At 42.3% G+C, this 19,063-nt stretch overlaps 1 protein-coding gene across 1 annotated transcript in view; it reads left to right on the top strand.

The window, feature by feature from the left end:
* Positions 1 to 19,063, top strand: part of celsr3 (cadherin, EGF LAG seven-pass G-type receptor 3) — a gene marked incomplete at both ends in the record, with an annotated part of 90,164 nt that overhangs the window by 26,774 nt on the left and 44,327 nt on the right. Inside the window, 6 exons of the mRNA XM_079274376.1 lie at positions 10,820 to 11,042; positions 13,879 to 13,994; positions 14,781 to 14,869; positions 15,092 to 15,106; positions 15,529 to 15,686; positions 18,858 to 19,021. Coding sequence (XP_079130502.1) covers positions 10,820 to 11,042; positions 13,879 to 13,994; positions 14,781 to 14,869; positions 15,092 to 15,106; positions 15,529 to 15,686; positions 18,858 to 19,021 — 765 coding nt within the window. The remainder of the gene's footprint in view (positions 1 to 10,819; positions 11,043 to 13,878; positions 13,995 to 14,780; positions 14,870 to 15,091; positions 15,107 to 15,528; positions 15,687 to 18,857; positions 19,022 to 19,063) is intronic.

Genomic DNA, 19,063 nt, shown 5'->3' on the forward strand with positions numbered 1-19,063 from the left:
CCTCCTGTGAGAACAGGAGGGGCAGAGAAAAAAAACATAGAATGAAAGATGGGACAGGAGAGGGAGAGAGTGCAAACAGCATGAGTATGAGAGATTAAGGAAAGGACGGAGAAGAGGCGAGGGAGACGGATGAATTCACAGAGACTAACATGGAAGGTGGGCTTCAGGGGGAAAATGGGGCGAGAGACACCTGGGAGCAATGAGCGAGAGAGAGGGATGTAGGATGAGAGTGAGGGAAATCAGATGGGTTCTGGGTAGTCTGTGTTTTGCGTAGGCGTCGGGTGTTGCGGTGTCTTGTCAACGCCCAGGGCTAGTGGGAGGAAGAGGAGGAGGAGGAAGACCAATAAACAGGGACGAATTGATTCTGCAACACACAGAAATCTCCAGACATCTCCCAACCAAGTTTGCTCTCTACCACATTCATTTTTTTCCCTTAATTTTTCCATCCTACCTGCCTTCATCCTTCCTCTCTTGAATTGCTTTTCCCTGAAACTCTATGGATTTCTCTCTCAGGCGGGAGCTGAGCCCGGGCTTTTAAACCGAGACTGGAAATATATTTCTGACGCTAGAACAGAAGAAACAGAAGAAATGTGTGATTTGTGAACAAATGTCTTTGGTGTTTCTTTACTCAAGCCAAATGTTTATGTAAAAGAATAGTTTCATCAGCTTAAATCATAAAATTGTGAAATGAGCGGTCCATCCGATCCCCTGGAGAGTGAAGTCAGGCCTTGTTGGCCTGAGCTAATGTTCGTTAGTGAGCTGGTGGTCATCAACACTATAGAGCATAATAGAACATTGTAATACATGTATGTAAGTAATCTGTAGAGCACAAAGTTACAAATTACTTCATACAAAGCAGTAAATAAAACCAACAATAATAAAAGCTAATTGAAAATCTTGGAGTTATATAGAATACATTACCAGATTAAAAACGAAATAAAGTAAAATGTAAAAATCATCGAAGGCAAAATGTATGTTAGACCCAGTTCAAAACAAAATGTAACAATGATAAATATATATATATATATATATATATTCAAGAGAGATTTTATAGCTGATATTGACTCAACCAGCCTGATTTCTGTTGCGTTAATCTTACCTAGATTTAAGTAAGTGGACTCAGCAGGTGAAGGCCTCATCCAGGTAAAACTGGATTCTTTAAGAAGTCTTTTCACTTCTTCCACCAGACAAAAGATAAAAAAACAAAGATTTCACAATGTAACCTCAGGCTAACCCGTCTCTAAACCACACGTTTAACCCTGGGATAAGAAAGGTTCGACGCTGAACGAGGGTTACAACCACTTTATACCCACGGGGTATAAACCCTGCTGTGAAGAAGGGTTAACGCTGCCTTTATGGTGTCAACCCCACAGAATAGTGTGAAACACTGCATCAGCAGGGGTCATATGTCGTTCAGCTGAGTACTGAATACGCAACCTGAGCCCAAGGTTTAAATGAAACTGTGAGGAACGCTTTGGTGTAACAAAACAAGAGTTAAAGTTAAAATGTTGCTTAATTCTAGTGTGAAAACCATTTGGTGTTATTTAACTCAAATGAACGGCTCTTTTGATATCTTGGTAATATTAACAGCGCAAACAAATCAGCCCATCATTGAATGATTCTCTATCTTATATGAATCTGATCTTTTGCTGATTTCTCACAGACATACATCTGCCGCCTTAAGTATAATTCATTGAAATGGGTAAGACAGCTGTTGTGGTATTTTAAGGAGAAACCAGATATGTTGTTTTCAAACCTCAGCCAATTGAACAAATCCAGATTCCATCCAATAGATTTCCTGTTCCTTGTTGAGATTGTACCTTTTAGACTTGAAATGATGAAGAACCATTGCTCTTAAACGGGATTTAAATGAGTCTGTGAATCAAGTGTAGCGGACAAGTGATGAAAGGAACAATTTGTATTGACGGTTGATTAATTAGCTTCTGCTGCTCTAATAAAGCTCTCTATTTCCAGGGTGCCTCACTTTGGATTTATCAATTGGAGTGAAGCTGTAGTCACACCTCCTGCAGCTACAGTTGCTTAAACTCATCCGAAGCGCTGCAATCTGCACTCTTTTATTCATAAGAATTAAAGTATTTCTAACCTCGAGCGCTCATTTATCTCAGAAGCATGCAAAGCTTGCAGCTGAACAGTCATTAACCCGGAAAAAAAGACCTCAGAAGTATAAAGAGAAGTTCCCAGCGGAGAGTCAACCTTAAAGACGGAGATAACAGCAGACAGAAAGAGAGGATGTCTGATCGTTTTTTTACCAACTGAAAGAACACAGACTCAGAAGTGATGACGAGAGGTGTACACTATGCAGATTACAGTGAGATATAATACGAGGGATACGCCTCGGAGAGCCGAGAGATGCAAAGAGGAGATGGGAGACAGAGAGAGAGAGAGAAGCACGGATGAAGACTGAATTTGTTTGTGAGGAGATAAAGCTGTGAGCCTTGAGGAGAGAGGAAACAGGTAGAAATCAAATTGCTTTGTTGTGTGAAGCAAGAGAAAGACGCGGAATGAATGCGGTAGGCAGAGGTGGGATTAGTTTTGGATGTGATAAAGCAGATATGCATGTTACACTGAGAAATCGAATGCAGCGGACGGGGAGGGGAAACAGATCTCACATGCAGAGCAAATTAGCTCGAGGTAACTAAGACTGTGTGAGGCTTTTGAAGAGTAATGCTAGTGGCAAGTTTTAACTTTTTTGGAGGTGTTGACGGTTTAAAAGTTAGGACCTGAAGGGAATGGAAAGAGTAATGAGCCACCGAGAAGGAGAGAACGCAGACATTTCGTAAGTTGGGGTGAGATTCAAGTAAAGTCTTTGGTTAGTGCAAGACAGAGAGAACGGAGAAACCGGGTCGACGGGGAGAATGAAGTGAGAAGTGAATTAGCTCGGGGGATGGGGAGAAGGAGTGAGGTGGGTGATGAATGCAGAGCAAGAGGAGACTAAATTATGTCTGGCGAGATACGTTGGAAAGTATAGAGGTGGTATAGAAGGGACATGAATAAAGAACTGACTGGAACAGGGGGGGAGTTTGGCGTTATCACCCACAGGGGAGTTGTAAGTGAATTTAAAAGTACATCAAAAATACAACAACTAAAATCTGACTCAACAGTCTGCACAGCTGTTTATTGTTCTCCCCGTGGTGCAGACCTCGGCAGTCTGTGATAAAGCAGAAATAATGTTCAGCGTACTGAACACATGCCCAATGAACTGAGCCGTGACATCACAGCTCATGATTAAGCTGATCTGAGCTAATTATGTACTTAACTTACAGCTCCCACGTGAAACCAAGATTGATGTTTTGAAGCTTTATGTTCACTGTTGAACTCGTGTTTTTTTGCAGAAGCTACATGATTTTGACGACATATTTACATTTATTTATTTATTGATACATTTGTTTTAAGACAAATGCAATTAATAAGCAAAGTTCTCTATTGATCAAAAGGTAAAAACAAGTCATTTCAGAATGAATGTGAATTACACAGCTTGTTATTGTAGAAATAATCACAACACAGGATCAAAAATAGTACGACAATGTACTTTCTAGAGAATTGAGTCATTTAAAGTTAGGACATTCGCAGACAAAAAAACAAAGGAGAAAGTCAATTGGTTTTGAATTGATAAGACACAATGTGAGGGTTGGACACATTGGTTGATAAGACAGCAATAGTACTTAGAGTAGATGAGATTAAAATAGATGAGTGAGCTCCTAACGCCCAAAACACGGCAGGCAATAATTACATTTTGTAGCCAGGAGACGGGTTTACGTGTTTCAGGCGGGAAGCGATTCTTCGTAACATGTCAACATGCCACAGACGACACAAGTCTCTCTACTGATAGGCTGCGGGTATTCTCTGGCTGCAATTTGGCGCCAAGAGTTAAACTGTTACTCAACTAAACTATCCCCAACTTGTAGTTCGGCTGCAGAATCAAAATGGCCGCAGCTCGTCATGGCAGCTCACCGCAGGCCGCACTTCCCCGCTGCTCAGGTGAAAGTATAAAATATGGCATAGTATGTTATGTGAAGAAAAAAAAAACATTTTAAAAAGATCACGCAAGAGATGAAGTTAGCAACAACAACAAAAAACATTTGAAAAGACAGTTTTAGGACAGAGTGAAACTGGGAGAGGATGAGAGAAATGAGTGGGTGAAAGTGGGGGAGTGAAGGAGGGGGAGAGATGATGGTATAGGATGGATTCAGAAGTCTCAGTGACATTCATTTTAGAGGTCATTAATTGAATGAATGAGTGTGTGTCTGTTTGTGTGTTGTGTGTGTAAGAATGACAACAAATCAGCTGAGGAAAGGGTAACAGAACCAAGTGTGTGTGTGTGTGTGTGTGTGTGTGTGTGTGTGTGTGTGTGTGTGTGTGTGTGTGTGTGTGTGTGGGGAGTAGTAAAAGAGAGGTAGACTAAATTACTTTGGGGAAATTATAAAACAGTGATGTGGTGGTGGTGTGTGTGTGTGTGTGTGTGTGTGTGTGTGTGTGTGTGTGTGTGTGTGTGTGTGTGTGTGTGTGTGTGTGTGTGTGTGAGAGAGATCAAGAGAGCAAGCATGCAGGACACGCAAGGAGAGTAAATTACTTTGTGGAGAAAAAAAAGCGAGTGGTGCAAACAGTCAGAGCAAGACAGCTTAGATTTGAAGGTTTAGAATGAGCTCAGATTGTGTAGGAGGACAAACTATGAGGAATTAGAGACATCCATAATAACATGATTTGGAAATGTGCATGCTATGTGAAAAAATACACTTCAGGACACGACTTGCTGAGTTGAGCGGGATCAATGCATCAAACAGAGGAAGGAGGGAGGAGACTAAATTAGTTTTTGGGAGAAAAGTTACAGAACGTAACCTCAGACCCCTCTGGCATGCTTATGGAAGATATGCATGTCACGTGAAATGCTGTGCCTGTAATATCAGTGTACTTGTGGTACTTTGGCCGCAGTGGATACTTGGACATTCCAAGTTTGGAATTTAAAGCGCGAAAAAAATTCAACCTTGTAGTTGAAAAATAGGAATATAAAATGAGAGCGAGGAAATGCAACGAGTGGCAAAAGAATAAAGAGAGAAAGAAAGAAAGGCTGCTGGGCTAAAAAGAATCAAATAAATGTAGGCGGTGAATTCTTATCAATATCTAAGATCCAATCTTTTGAAAACGACTACAAAAGATGAAAGTGCAAAATTGGGTAAAGAGCACATCAATAATTGGGAAAGAGGGAGCAGAAGGGAAAAGAGGGTAGAGAGTCTTTGAGGCTAAAAAAGAGACTTGCATGGAAGAGAAGTGAAAATGAAACAGCTATACAGAAAGGAAACTGAGCAGAGAGGGGATAGGACAGAGGAACACTCGCGACTAGAATAATGTGTTGGAGATTGAAATACATGACAGAATGCAAAAAACTAGAAAGAGACAAAACTGGAAATGAAAATAACCAAAAGAGGAGTCAAATAAAAGGGCTGCAGTGGGAAAGGAGGGAGAAGAAGAAAAGGAACCAAATGAAAGAAAAAGTTGAAACAGAGTGGCACGGACAAGCAAATAGCATTAACAACATATCAAAGACACCAGAAGGAAGAAGAGTGGAGAAAAGTCAGTGAAGAAAGAGGAGAGAGACTGTGTATGAGGGAGGCGGTATAAAAAGTTCAAATAAAAGTTAATAAGTAAAGAACTAACAAATAGAAATCCATTCACTGCATCACGCTCAAATGAATAGATTGAGTTTTAGGTGCAATTTAGCAGCATTTAAAGCTGTAATCTACTCTAGAATCAAATACATTAAACTCTAAATCAGTAGATCCCTTAAAGGCTGTTTCTCATGGGGGTGTAGACGAAAGAAAGAAAAAAGCACCAGAAAACGGGAGCGAGATTTAGGCCATATCCACACTAGGCCGTGTCTCGTTGGATGCAGAGTTGTCAAATAGAACCGATCTCCGTCCACACGGGAGTTTTCAGCATTATTGGAGCATCCACACGGGAGCCTTCGAAGGCGGACAGCACGTGACCATTAACGTACACTGGGCATGCGCGTGATGGTGTAAACAGGAAGTGGATTGCTTGCTTAGTTAAAAACAAATATGACAGAGTAATAAAGTAGTCTTTAATAATGAAAGGTTGTATTTGATACTTAAGATCTTCCTCTATAAACTCAAACAGACACAGTTCGTGGGAAGTTTTAGAAGTTTTATTTTTCAGACGTAGTTACAGCGCTGCGGGTCTGTCTGTCTATATATATCTCTCTCTCTCTCTCTCTCTCTCTCTCTCTCTCACATCAACTTTACTTTAAAATCAACACTTACACGGAAACGTTTACTCGATTATGGTCCATAAATGTGGTCAACACACGTCGATCACTCGCTTCCATGTGTTGTTGTCGTGGGGGCTGATGAATGTAACGTTAGCTCCGCCATTGGGGTATTCCTGGCGTGGTGTGGCTGCTCAGTGTAAACGTAGGAAAACTGGACCAGTGTGGATATGGCCTTAGCGAGGAAGGAAAAGAGGGAAGCAACTGGAAGTGGAGTGGCCTCTAGGGATCTCCCATGTGTTGGGGTGGAGGAGGGGGGGTGATATTGGGCGGAGCGAACTAAGATGCCGGAGGGCGGGGGGAGTTGAAGAACACTGGCTTTGATGAATAAAACATCCACGAGAATGAAGGGGTGGTGTGAATGCATTAAGCCACTCATAGAAGAGGAAGACAGGATGAAAAGAAAGAATGATATGGAAGGAGAGATAGGAACAGTAAAGCATGGAGCCTTGTGTATATAGAGATGTAAGTCGGGGGGGGGAGATAGAAAAGGAAGGAAGGAGGGAGGGAAGGAAGGATGGAGGGGTGAATGGAAAGAGCAGTCTCCTTTTTAACAAGTACAAGTGCGAACAGAAAGAGTCAGAAGTTTTCTGTGTGTGTGTGTGTGTGTGGACTTCTTTGTTTGACTATGTCGATGCTTTCAGCGGTATCTTGTGTGTCTGCGTGTGTGTTTCCATTTCGGTAAGTTCATTTAAAAACGTGTGTTTGTGTGTGAACGAACACTCACCGTTTCGTAAGCGCTTGACCTTTGTGTCCACGCGAGCCTGAACGCTGAACAGAATGAGGAAGTACACACTAAAAGAGACTCTCTGTCCCACTCTGTGTGTGTGTGTGTGTGTGTCTCCTATCACTGCTGATCAGTCTTAAGTGCCTCGGTGAAGTGGACGCCTTCTCATCGTTGAGTCAGTCTGAGATCAAGTCTGCTCTGCTCTATTTCTTCTAATTACTGCGTGTATGGTTTTTTCTCTGCCGTTCTTTTCTTTTTCTGTCTGTCTCTCAAATTTATTTCCTGCCAGTCTGTCAACATGTGCGCAACCGGGCCTGCATAATGAAGCAACGTGTGTTTAAGTCTCACCACACGCATAATTCATGAGCATTAATGTCGATTTATTTAGTTTAATATTAATGAGAGGGTCTGTACGGATGAGTAGGTGCAACAGACAAAGGCAGGGAAATTGCGCCGTGTTAAGAGTGCATACATGTGTGTGTTTCCCGATTTAATTGGTTCCCTGTTGTGTACATTTACATGAAGGTATATGTTTAATGTGGGAGGCTGAGAGAAAGCTAAACAAGGACAGACAGATGTGATCATTTCAATGTCCTTGGGCTATTGTTAGCTGAGCTGGGTGTGTGACCGGGTGTGTCTGTGTATGTGTGTGTGTAGGTGTGTGTGTGTGTGTGTGTGTGTGTGTCCTCGGGGTGATTTAGTGGTGTGAAAGCGTATGTCTGTCAGCCGATGTCTGGCAGATATCAGCTGCCCGGTGGACGTGGTGAAATGGAGTGGTGAAGAGCAAAATTGACAAATGAATAAACTGTTGTTGTGAACAATTGATTGATGTAAAGGGCAGGAGAAAAACAATAACATTGATCGGGACAATAATGCTGCTCAAGCACATGAAATGAAAGCACCGAGCAATCAGCCAGTAAGGATTTTGTGCAGCGCTGAACAGTGAGTACAATAATGAAAAAGAGCTTCCCTTGCTCGCTGTCTTCAAAGCTGATCACTTTCAGTTTTGTCAGTTTGCGTCTCTAACGCGGAGGAGGAGAGACGGACGGTAATCCAGGCAGTTTATACCTTTTGATTCAAGCTGATACAAGCTACAAGCTGTAAATGTTTCACCGCTTGATGCATCGTACCGTGGGGTTCAGTTTGTGTTGTGTGTGTCACAGATAGTCAGCATCAGTGTGAGCTTTTCCCCGTGTGTGTGGATGACTCGTGCATTTATATGTGTGTGGTCATGACTTGCCCTCAGGTGTGTGTGTGTGTGCGTGTGTGTGTTTTGTCTGTGTGAGAGATTGTCCATGTGTGTCTGCGTCTTGTGTACGTCAGATTATATTTGTGTACAAACGAACATGAGGAAAGGTGAAGGCTTCTATTGACTTACAACAGCAGTACTGTTTGTCGTCTGCATGTGTGACTCGTACGAGTGTGTGTGTGTGTGTGTGTGTGTGGCTATTAGGATGTGAGGACCCTCTGCCCGTGGGTATTTTGGCAGCTAAAAGCTGCACAAACAAAGTGCCAACAGAGACAGCTACATGATAAAAAACCCCGACAGCCTCGAGGGTTCGGGCAATGATCTGTGTGTGTGTGTGTGTGTGTGTGTGTGTGTGTGTGTGTGTGTGTGTGTGTGTGTGTGTGAGAAAGAGAGAGAAGAAGGGAAATATGAGAGGAAGACTGAATATGCATTTGTCTTTGTTTGAAGAAAGAAAAACTCTGTCTTGCATCTATTATTAATGGTGCGCATTTTGGCTTGTTTATTTGTTATTTTACTGTTGTGCTTATGTGTGTGGGTGTGCCAGCAGGTTCTACGATGGGCCCTTAAGGAGCCATCTGTCTTGAGGCTACTTTCAGACCCTGTCTGCTCTGTTCCTGTCGCGGGCGCTGGGTGTCTACTCCTACATACCTTTTGATTGTGTGTACATGTGTGTGTATTTGTGTGTGTGTGTGTGTGTTGCGTGGGTGTTTTTGTCTCTCGAGACACTACAGACTGGCGCTTGTTTGACTGGCAGCCAAATCTGTGTTTATTCTCGTCTGCAGATTTGTTTGTGTTGTTTTTCTTTTTTAGAATGACAGTCGGCAGGAAAATACTTTCCCCCTTTTTCCTGCACACACACACTTTCAAATACTGTACACTGAGTATTTCTTGTCAGCTCTAATTTAGTTGTAGTTTATATTCTGTGTTCGTTTGAGGGACGGTAAAGGTTAGTCCTCTATAGCTGCTGCTCTTACTCCTGCTCCTCAGGAATCAGCACCCTGCTGCTTCCACCGTTTAATCAAGCACTCATTTACATCTAAAGCCTCACGGCCAAGGCAGTTGACTGCCTGAAAGAAAAGCCAGCAGCGCTCTGTGAAGCTGTTGACACGGAGAGAGAACCACATCTTTATAGATTGGGGCAATTCCAAGGCCCTCGTGTTAAGTATGCTTCTCTCAAGTGACGCGACACAACCTGTAGAGGTCTGGTGGATAGCTGATTGCATTACTGAATGTACAGCTTCCATTTCAAAATAACGGAAAAGACATGGTCCACTTCTCTGCTCTTTGTTTGTAGGTGTGCATTGCCTATTTCACAATGCTCTTTGGGAACACATTGAATTGCTCCTTTTCCTTGAGGGTCTTCTTTTTGGGTTCTTTCAGGGTTTGACTCAGTTATCATATAAATTCAGCAGTTAACACAATTAAGCTCAGCTGTTGTAGAGCTAACTCCACTTGAGCTGTTCGTCTGAAAGTAGGCCTATGCTGTGTTGGTTGGTTTTGGATCGAGTTTTGAACTTTTCTTGATTTCATAATATTCAGCCACGATGGCGAGATTAGGGTTGTGAGAGGCATGTACACAATAGACATGTAGATCGGTGCATGGCTGAGGTTTTAGTTTGGCAGTGGCAGTGTTTTCCGAGTAAGCAATGCAAGAGATTGGAGAAATGAAATACCTTGATAAAGAAGAGTTTTAACCCTCATGAAAAACACTCAAAATAACTTAATACGTCGTATCAGGGAAGACAAAAATGTTTTGGTGCGACCGTGGCTCACTGGGTTAAGAGGGTCGTCTGGGAACCGGAAGGTCAAGGTTCGATCCCCGACTGGGACGTGTCACGTGTCGAAGTGTACCTGAGCAATACACTGAACCCCCGGCTCCCCGGGCGCCGATCAATGGCAGCCCACTGCTCCCTGTATACAGGGGTGTGTCAAATGCAGTTGTCAAATTTTGTGTATGTGTAAAAATGTATATGACAATAAAAAGGGTTTCCTCTTCTTTTCCCCATATACGTGTGATACAGTATACACTTCTTCGAAGTTAACTAAACGTATGTCATGCTTGTAGCGTAATGAATCAAGCATTAAAATCGCAACAATATTAAACAAAATTTAGCTCAACCATAATTCAAATTCAGCATGTACACCTCGGGATCTTGAGTGAAATTTAAAGTAAAGCGCTGACAGTGCTCGGTTGCATGTCTTTGTAGGGATGGACCGCCAATGAGTGAAGTGAGGTCAGAGCTTATGAAAGCGAATTACCTGAAGTCTCACTGGAACAAGCAACGAAATGGCAAAAGCTGTCCAGACACTGATGGGAAAATCCTTTTACGTTGATACAATAAAGGATGCTGGAAATGTGATATCCATACGTGTATCCTTACGTTAATCTGTTGCATGGTGTTGTACATCACATCCTACGACTGTGATGAAACCATGTGGTTTTTGAAATGTGTGTGAAACTTTACTTTCCAGCGTTGTTGCAATTCCCGCTGAGGTCCAACACAGGATGATACAATAAGTTATTTGAACTGTGAATCCCCAGGTGACCGGTGTGAGTTTGACCGGCGGCAGGGCAGGTGCGTGCCGGGTTTGTGCCGAAACGGAGGGACGTGTCGGGAGCTTTCAGGCGGTGGATTCCGCTGCGAGTGTCCCGCAGGAGGCTACGAGCGTCCATACTGCACAGTCACCGCGCGGTCCTTCCCGCCAAAGTCCTTCGCCATGTTCCGGGGCCTCAGACAGAGATTTCACCTGTCCATCTCGTTAACGTGAGTAGATTGAGCGGATCGGTATTTGTTGTTTTGTTGCTATCTTCCTTGCTTCCTTTCTTTCAGCTTCCATCTCTCGCCATCCGGCTGCACTCAGACAGAGATCCACAACGACTCCTCTTTGGTTCTCAGTTATCTTCCTCTCACGGAGTCTCTCTTCTCGTTGCTTTAATCTATTTATTTCATCTCCGCCATCGATCTTATTATTCATGGTTTGTCTCTCTGCCGGCTCCACTTCCCTGTCCAGTAAGAAGTGCGGTTTCTCCCATCTCTCCTCTTTCATCCATCAATTTGCTGGTTTCAGTAACATCTCCTTTGCCTTGTCTCCTCTTATCTTACATCTTATCACCCCTGTGCGCTCCTCTTTCAGTCTTTTCGGTTTCAGCAAAGGCTCTAAAGGCAAATGCTGCATTTCTGTTGACCCTGTGCTCTTTCTGTGACGGACTCAGAGCTCTTAGGTTTTCAAGAAAAATAATCTCCCAGTTACCAATTTAGACCAAAAAATTGGCTGCAGCTTTTTCCAATTAAAATACATAATTGAAGGGATTGATTTGTACAATTCTGGCAGTTTGCTCTCAGACCTTTTGTCAAGGCTTTTAACATTCTCAGAGCATTTGATCGTTTGAGAGTGCTGACCTACATGCAACCTGTGTCAGTGAGACACGTCGTGCATGCGTGTCTTTTAAACTTGGTGCACTACCTCGCCACAGGTGGTAGATTTTGCGAGCGTCAACATGTTCCTCAGAAGTCAGTGATCGTCTCTCACTTGAGGTCCTTCAGTCTTTGTCCTGCTCGCCCACCACCATCGTTTCCCTGCTGCTCCTCCGCCTCTCATTATGAGTGTCTATGGGAGATCTGAAGTGGTCCTTAAAGAGTGGTCAGCAAGGGTTATGGGTTGGTTTCCACGGGTGATGTGAACAATGATTGTTGCTAAGGTGACATTGCTCATGGGGTTGTTGCTAGGCTGATAGGGAATTGTTTCATTTATGTATGACCACCAGTTGGGCAGTGATGGTAAGTCAAGCAATAAAGTGTGATGTTACTTTGTGAGCATTTTTTATTTTTCTTTAATTTTTGCAATGTTGGCAGTTTAGTTAAAATTCCCAAACTGTGACGAAAGTAATGTTCTTTTTTCCCCAATTCATTTTCCAATTAAGGACAAGGCTGTTGTTGAACAGGTTCTATAGAAATGGTCTATTCTAACCGTGTCCTGCTCCGTCAGTCAAACACATTGAGCTTCAACCTTAGTCTACACCAGCAACTATAATTTCAGTGCCTTGCTCTGAGGCACCACATGGAATTTCCCTTTTGTGTGAAATCGTTGATCTTATTCCTATTGTTGTCGGGGACATCTGATGGGGACTGATTCAGGAGTGTCCAGCCGTACAGTAGATACACAGTCTGTGAGTCGTCTTCCGCTGACGTCAGTTGCTGCCAGCTTCACTCCTCGGCCTGATTTTCACATCATGTTCTCAACAGAACTCAAACATTATTCATGACACTCTGTTTCTCCCACAGCATTTCATTTCACCCCCGCAGAAATACTTCCTTTTTCTTCTTGTTCACCCAAAAGCTGCTTCAGACGTTTTTGTAGTAACTCTTCTTCAGAAAGTACTATGGGTAAGATGGCTCTGTTTGGGCCGTGACAGTATAGAAATGTGTCCTTACTGCAGAGTTATAGTGTTTGCCAATCATGTGGGGGAGAATGCGTGAATGAGGGTGCTGCTGCTCTGTTTGAAGTTGTCAGTAGCTGCTCAGCTGAAATAATTGGAGAAATAAAAAATGTAATGCCTGCATAATATGCCTTCATGAGGTTTATTGCTTTGAATAGAAACACTCATCATATAGTAAATATATGGTATTTGTTCTTTTCATTAAATGCAGTTATTTGGTATTTCAAATAATCAATTTCACAAACAACAAACATGCCTTTCATTTATGCCTTCATCCTTTCTGCATCTTTTCTTCACTGACTCCACTCACAGCCTCCCTTTACGCAGGTCAGGTTACTCTTTTTTTAAATAATTTGTGCCGGCTTGAAGACAGTGCATCTGCATGCTATACGATAGGACCATGCCATGGTGCTGTTAGTGTTGCAGCAGAGCTATGCAAACAGGACACATGTCTGCTGTTGAATAACCCTGGGTTAATTTGTTTACATGTTCTTCTCCGCGGTACATTTGTATTGCAGTAAGCGCATCTATCGTTACAGTCACAGTGATCTCTGGTGGATGTTCAAGCCAAGGATGTGCAATGTTTAATAAGTAAGAATAAGGAGGAAGTAATATTGTTGTTCAAGAACTTGAGTACAAGCCACCAGTAAGACATTTATTTTGAAAACATTTTAAGATGAAATCAATGGAATTATTTCTGCATGTTGTTACCAGGAGGGAAGATTTGTTATCAGTGCTGTAGTATCAAAAAAAAAACCAGTTATTTTGAACATGACGGGTTAACATGGCAGCCTTGGCCTCAGCACGTCCCCTTGGCCTTACTGTGGAAAATAGACGGAGCAGCTGGAGGGAATGGATTCTGCAGCAACTTGGTTTAAAACTGTAGAACAGTTTGAATACTATTCATTCTCTCATTCTAAGCGTATGAGGAGGCTTGCAGGAGTTTTTTTTGTTTTCCCTTGTGAAATTAGGTGTTGGATTAACGAAGCCAGAGTCTCATCTGAAAATGTATGAATGTGTCATACAGAATTACTGTATATTTTCAGGATACAAACATGTCAACTATACCGTAGAACTATAATGAGACTCATACAGTGCACGCACACTATATTCATTAATAAACGTATTATGGACGTGGGTTTCTGTGTGTGTGCATTTTCTAGTTTTGCCACCCTGGAGAACAGCGGCCTTCTCTTCTATAACGGACGCTTCAATGAGAAACACGACTTCATCGCCTTGGAGATCCAAGAAGGACAAGTGGTGCTCAAATATTCCACAGGTACTATATATCTCTATGTGTGAGTTTGCTTTTGTACTCTAGTGTTTCCCTATTTATAAGCATTGTATATTCCCACGGGGAAAGAGAGATGTAGTTTTGTCCTCAGAGGTCATTAAGGGATTTATTTAGGTGTAGGATTAGAATCATGATGAGATTAGGACACAGATTATAGTTAAATGTGGAGGTTTTACACAGTATTGGGGGTCAGACAAGCAGTAAATTCCAGACAAAGTCAAATTTGGTGCGGTGAGAAAAGCCTACTATGACTCACTGTGATGTGAGGTCTTTTACACACTGCAGACATGAAGAACCACCACCACCATTTAACACGTTTTTTAAAAATAATTATGTTTATCATAGCAAGTGACACTGATCCCTCAATCTGTACTACATACGACGTCCTCTGTCCGAGAACCCTTTTACTGGGAGAAGTGAAGCAGAACGGAGGAGAACGGAGGAGAACGGAGAGCAGCAGAGGAGGATGGACAGAAGTGCAATAGATGTGAATGAACAACATATTAGAGTTACATGTATTGTGTATATCTTTGGCACATGCACATGTACAGCTGGGAATAGAAGGATATAGAAGGGAGATTAGCATAATAATGTACGTGATAACAGTTAATGTACAGTGTTTTATGTCTAGAGGCATGTAAAAGCAAATAACAGGAAGTAAACTAAAGCAACAAGTTGATTAGGACAATGATCTAGTAATAATTCGTCCTGTACCTATGTATTTTTACTACCTGCTGATGTTTTTCGACAACTTCGTCTGTGTGCCTTCAGGTGAATCGTCCACTCAGGTGAGTCCCTTCCTGCCTGGCGGTGTGAGCGATGGCAACTGGCATACTGTTCACATACACTACTACAACAAGGTGCGTTTACATCTTCACATTTTACTGATGGTTATTTGCGCTGTACTCCTGATGCGTCGGCAGAATAGTTTCTCAGCCTTCGTGCCGACAAAGCACTTTGAAGTGAGATGAAGCGTTTGTGTGTGGACGCTGTTATGAGGGCGTTTGCTTGCCACCATTTCATTCATGCACATTCACCGCACATCTCATTTAATTTTATTCATGTTCTTTAATTTTCCTCAGCCAGCTACACGCTATGTGAGTATGAGTGTGTGTCAGGGTGCACATACACTATTCTTCTTCCTCTGTTTCCCCTTTCCTTCCTCTCTTCCTTCCTCTGTTCCTTCTTCTGTCTTTCTTTCATTCACCAGCAGACAGTAGGTGAAGAGTGAATGTGTCTGTCTGCTTTTACTCCATTATTTTCCCACCCAAACACAGTGTCTGTTCTTTCTCATCTGACTAACTCAAGTTTTTCCCTTTTCCTTCTAACGAGCTGTACAGTAGCAGTGTAGACACTGAATACAGTCTGATGTGTTGTAACTGTTATATTGTAGTGTGTGACTGCAGTGATATAAACTGTAGATTTAGCCAATGATGGAGTATTTCTTGCATGTTGTCGGTTGTCTTGGTCTCTGTTTTCAATCTTGTGTGTGTGTGTGTGTGTGCGTGTGTGTGGTCAGCCCAAGCGCAGCATGAGTGGTGAGGCCCAGGGTCCGTCAGATGAGAAGATCGCTGTTGTGAGCGTTGACGACTGTGACACGGCGTTGTCGCTTCGCTTTGGTACACAGCTCGGAAATTACAGCTGTGCAGCGCAGGGCAAACAGACCAGCAGCAAGAAGTGAGTTTATTGTTATTTCTTTTCAGCTCTCCGTCTTTTTGTTTCTGTATTTAAACTAGTTTTTTTTTTTTTTTTTGTTGATGTGAAGGCATCTGAAAGATGACCCCCAACAATAATAATGCCTCAAAAATGATATCGATGTATCTGGTCCTAAAATAATCCATTTACAGTTGCAGTCAGAGCACTGTTGCCCACATGTCTTGGAAATGTCAAACGTCAAATATGACCTGCAGCATGTACACACTGTAGATCCTGGAATATAGAGTGAACCAGTGAACAATACTAGTTACGACATATTAAATAATCTGCAGGATCTACTGCGTCTGAATATAATAAATATATGGCATTGTTTCAGATATTGGTGCATTGGCCATATTACCTGTTCATTTGGAAAATTATATTCAATTCACCTAATGTAGGCAGTAGGACTAGTTGTTCGTAGTCGACAGAATATTCAAAACACATTACTGTATATTTTAACATGCATATATATACTTCCTGCATTATATTAGAACATCATTTAAGAAATCGGAAGATAGCATCAAAGGCAGTGTTATACTGTATAATATATATATGTATATATATATATGATATATGTAGGATAGCACAATCTTGTGTGTCATAGCTATCACAGCACTTTGTGTGAATTCATTGTATAATTAAATTCCATCGTCTCATGTTTGACATTTATGAAATATTCAGCTAAGTTCTTCCATCTCCTACTTCCAGCAAAGCAACTGACTGACTCTGAATAGTCACTGACCCTGATCCGCGGGTGGTGTTTGCACAGGATGTGCCAGCGTCTTTGCAAAGACAACTTTCATGAAACATCATCTCTGACTGATCGGAGGCTTAGCACATATTCAAAGGCAGTTTCCACTAAGTAGAAAACCAATAAAGGTGGTCAGTGTGTGTGTGTGTGTAGCAGCACGCCGGCCAGCTGGCAGGTATACGTAGGCTGCTAGATTACAGGTATTAAAAGGTAGATAATGTTGAGTGGAAGCATTACTATATTAAGAAATGTGGGATTTGATGAGAATTCCTGTCAGCCAATCAGAATGCTTGGATCGTTTGAAACTAATTGCCGACACTTTTCCCATTTACAAACAATTGAAGATGTGCACACGGCATTGTAAACCATGTTGGTGTAGTGTCATTATAGTTTGTATATGGGCATTTATTGCATTTAGAACCTTATCTTTAATATCTTATGATAGCGTATGTCCCTTTGGTATGTATTTTAATATAAAATATTAGTTTCATTATTTACCATTTTTTTCCTTGTAAAAATAGAATACATTTTTAAATGTTAAAAAAATAAATGAATAAATTTATTGTAAAAAGGTCAAATGCATTTTTAGATGTACATTTGTATTCACTCAATCTTGCATTTCCATAAGTATTGTTGTTTATTTATTCCTCTGACTAAGTAGCTCCTCATGTAGATCTCACACATAATATATGTCTGGTATACATATATTGTGTCATCTTGGGAATCAGTTGCTTGCTATTGCGTAATAATGAATACATATTGACATGGAACAAAGAGAAAGATCTGATCAAACTGTCAGTGTTCATGTGGCCAATTCTCTTCAAAAGTCGTTTTCAACACTCAGCTTCACAGATTCAGAATGTCACAGTTTAATGCAGGTTTGAGCAGTCTGACCTGTTAAACTCCTGCTAAAACCTTCACAGAGAGACTGTTGCTTTTGGAAAGGATTTTACTTTTTTTGTCAGATCGGGGTGACGAGGTGACTGTAGGAGAACACTATGGGGACCTGAGGGTTTGATGAGGCACGACTTGTTTGACTTATTGATACGCTGTCATGTCTGTCTGCACATCTCCGATGGTCTTGTTACTCGTCGGCTCGTCCTGTGTAGCGCTAATGTTCATTCCTTCTCGTCGGCCCCTGCTCGTCTCACTCCTTCTCCGCCTCGTGCCCACTCTGTCTCTCTTTTGTACAACCAAAACATTCAACTTGACAGTTTTAAATCCGCTACGTTGCTTTTTAAGTGTCCTGTTCTTTTGTGACCTCGTCAAAGTGTGCTAGTCTACTTGTGGTGCGCGTCTACCCAACCGAACGTCTACGTGTACGTCGCCAACAAGTGCGTTATTCACCCATGCACTCAAAAAAGCAGCCTGTCACAGCGCTGATGTCTGGCCTTGCCTCTGTAAGCTGTAATCAAGTTAGCTGTGTTCTGTCAGCGTGTGAGTGAGGCTGAGAGAAGAGAAGACGGATCAAAGAAGGAGGCCAAAGCCTCACGCTTCGACACTCTTTCTCTGCTCCTTCTCCATCAACAGCTCGCCCTCGTCTCACACTGTCGCCACATCCTCCTCTAATGACGCTCTCTGTTGATATTTGCTGCAACTTCGCACTTAATCTCATGTTTGTTTGATTACGGCGCCTTTTGTCTCTCTGGGTTCGCTCATATTTCCCTGCAGTTATTGAAAAAAAAAACTCAGCTCGAAAGCATAGCGCTCTCAAAAGGACAACGCAACTGTTACTGTCTCTTCATTTTTTTCCAGCTCATGCAGTCCCTTAAGTGTTATTTGCTCTCCCCTCCATCGTGCTCTTTACATTACCCCCGTTTCTTTTCCTCCGCCAGTCTTCCATCTGTCTTGTCATCAACCCTTTACGCTTTATCTCTCTTGATATTTGCTGTTACTCACACTTAATCTCTCTTTTGTTCATCTGCCACCCCGGCTGTCTCCGCTGTTTTTCGTCTCCTTTTTATGCCTGCGACTTTGGTAGTTGTTGATGTCCCCAAACATCCCCCCCCCCCTTTCTACCTCCTTTGCTGGCTCCTGTCTCCTTTCTCCCCCTGCCTTGTCATACACCTCTACCTCTTCTCTCCTGATGTTTTCTGTATTTTATAGTTAAGCTCCTGTTAGATCACCGCCTCCCCTCTTTCTCATCTTTTCAGTGTCTCTCATCTCCTGCTGTTCACACTTTTACCCTCAACAACATCATTGTCATCTCATTTCTCCTCAACATCAACTGTTGTTCTCTGATTCTCGTTCCTTTTGTCATTTACCTCTGATCACACATTTAATCTCTCCCTCGCTCATACCCTCTTTTTATGATTTTTCCCCTTCTTACCCTCCCTTCCGTCGTCCCTCTCCTCTCCACCTTATTTACTCCTCTTCCTCTTTAATCTCTCCTCTCTCAGGTCTCTGGACCTGACTGGTCCATTGTTTCTGGGCGGAGTTCCCAACGTACCAGACAACTTCCCGTTTGGCGCCAGGGAGTTTATCGGCTGTATGAAGGAGCTGCACATTGACAACAAGCCGCTGGACTTGGCTGGATTCATCGCTAACAATGGAACTCTCCCCGGTCAGCACTGCTAAGCATGCCCCTCTAAAAAAGCACGAGCAA

This window comes from Melanostigma gelatinosum (genome assembly GCF_949748355.1).
Source record: "Melanostigma gelatinosum genome assembly, chromosome: 8".
Taxonomy (NCBI): domain Eukaryota; kingdom Metazoa; phylum Chordata; class Actinopteri; order Perciformes; family Zoarcidae; genus Melanostigma; species Melanostigma gelatinosum.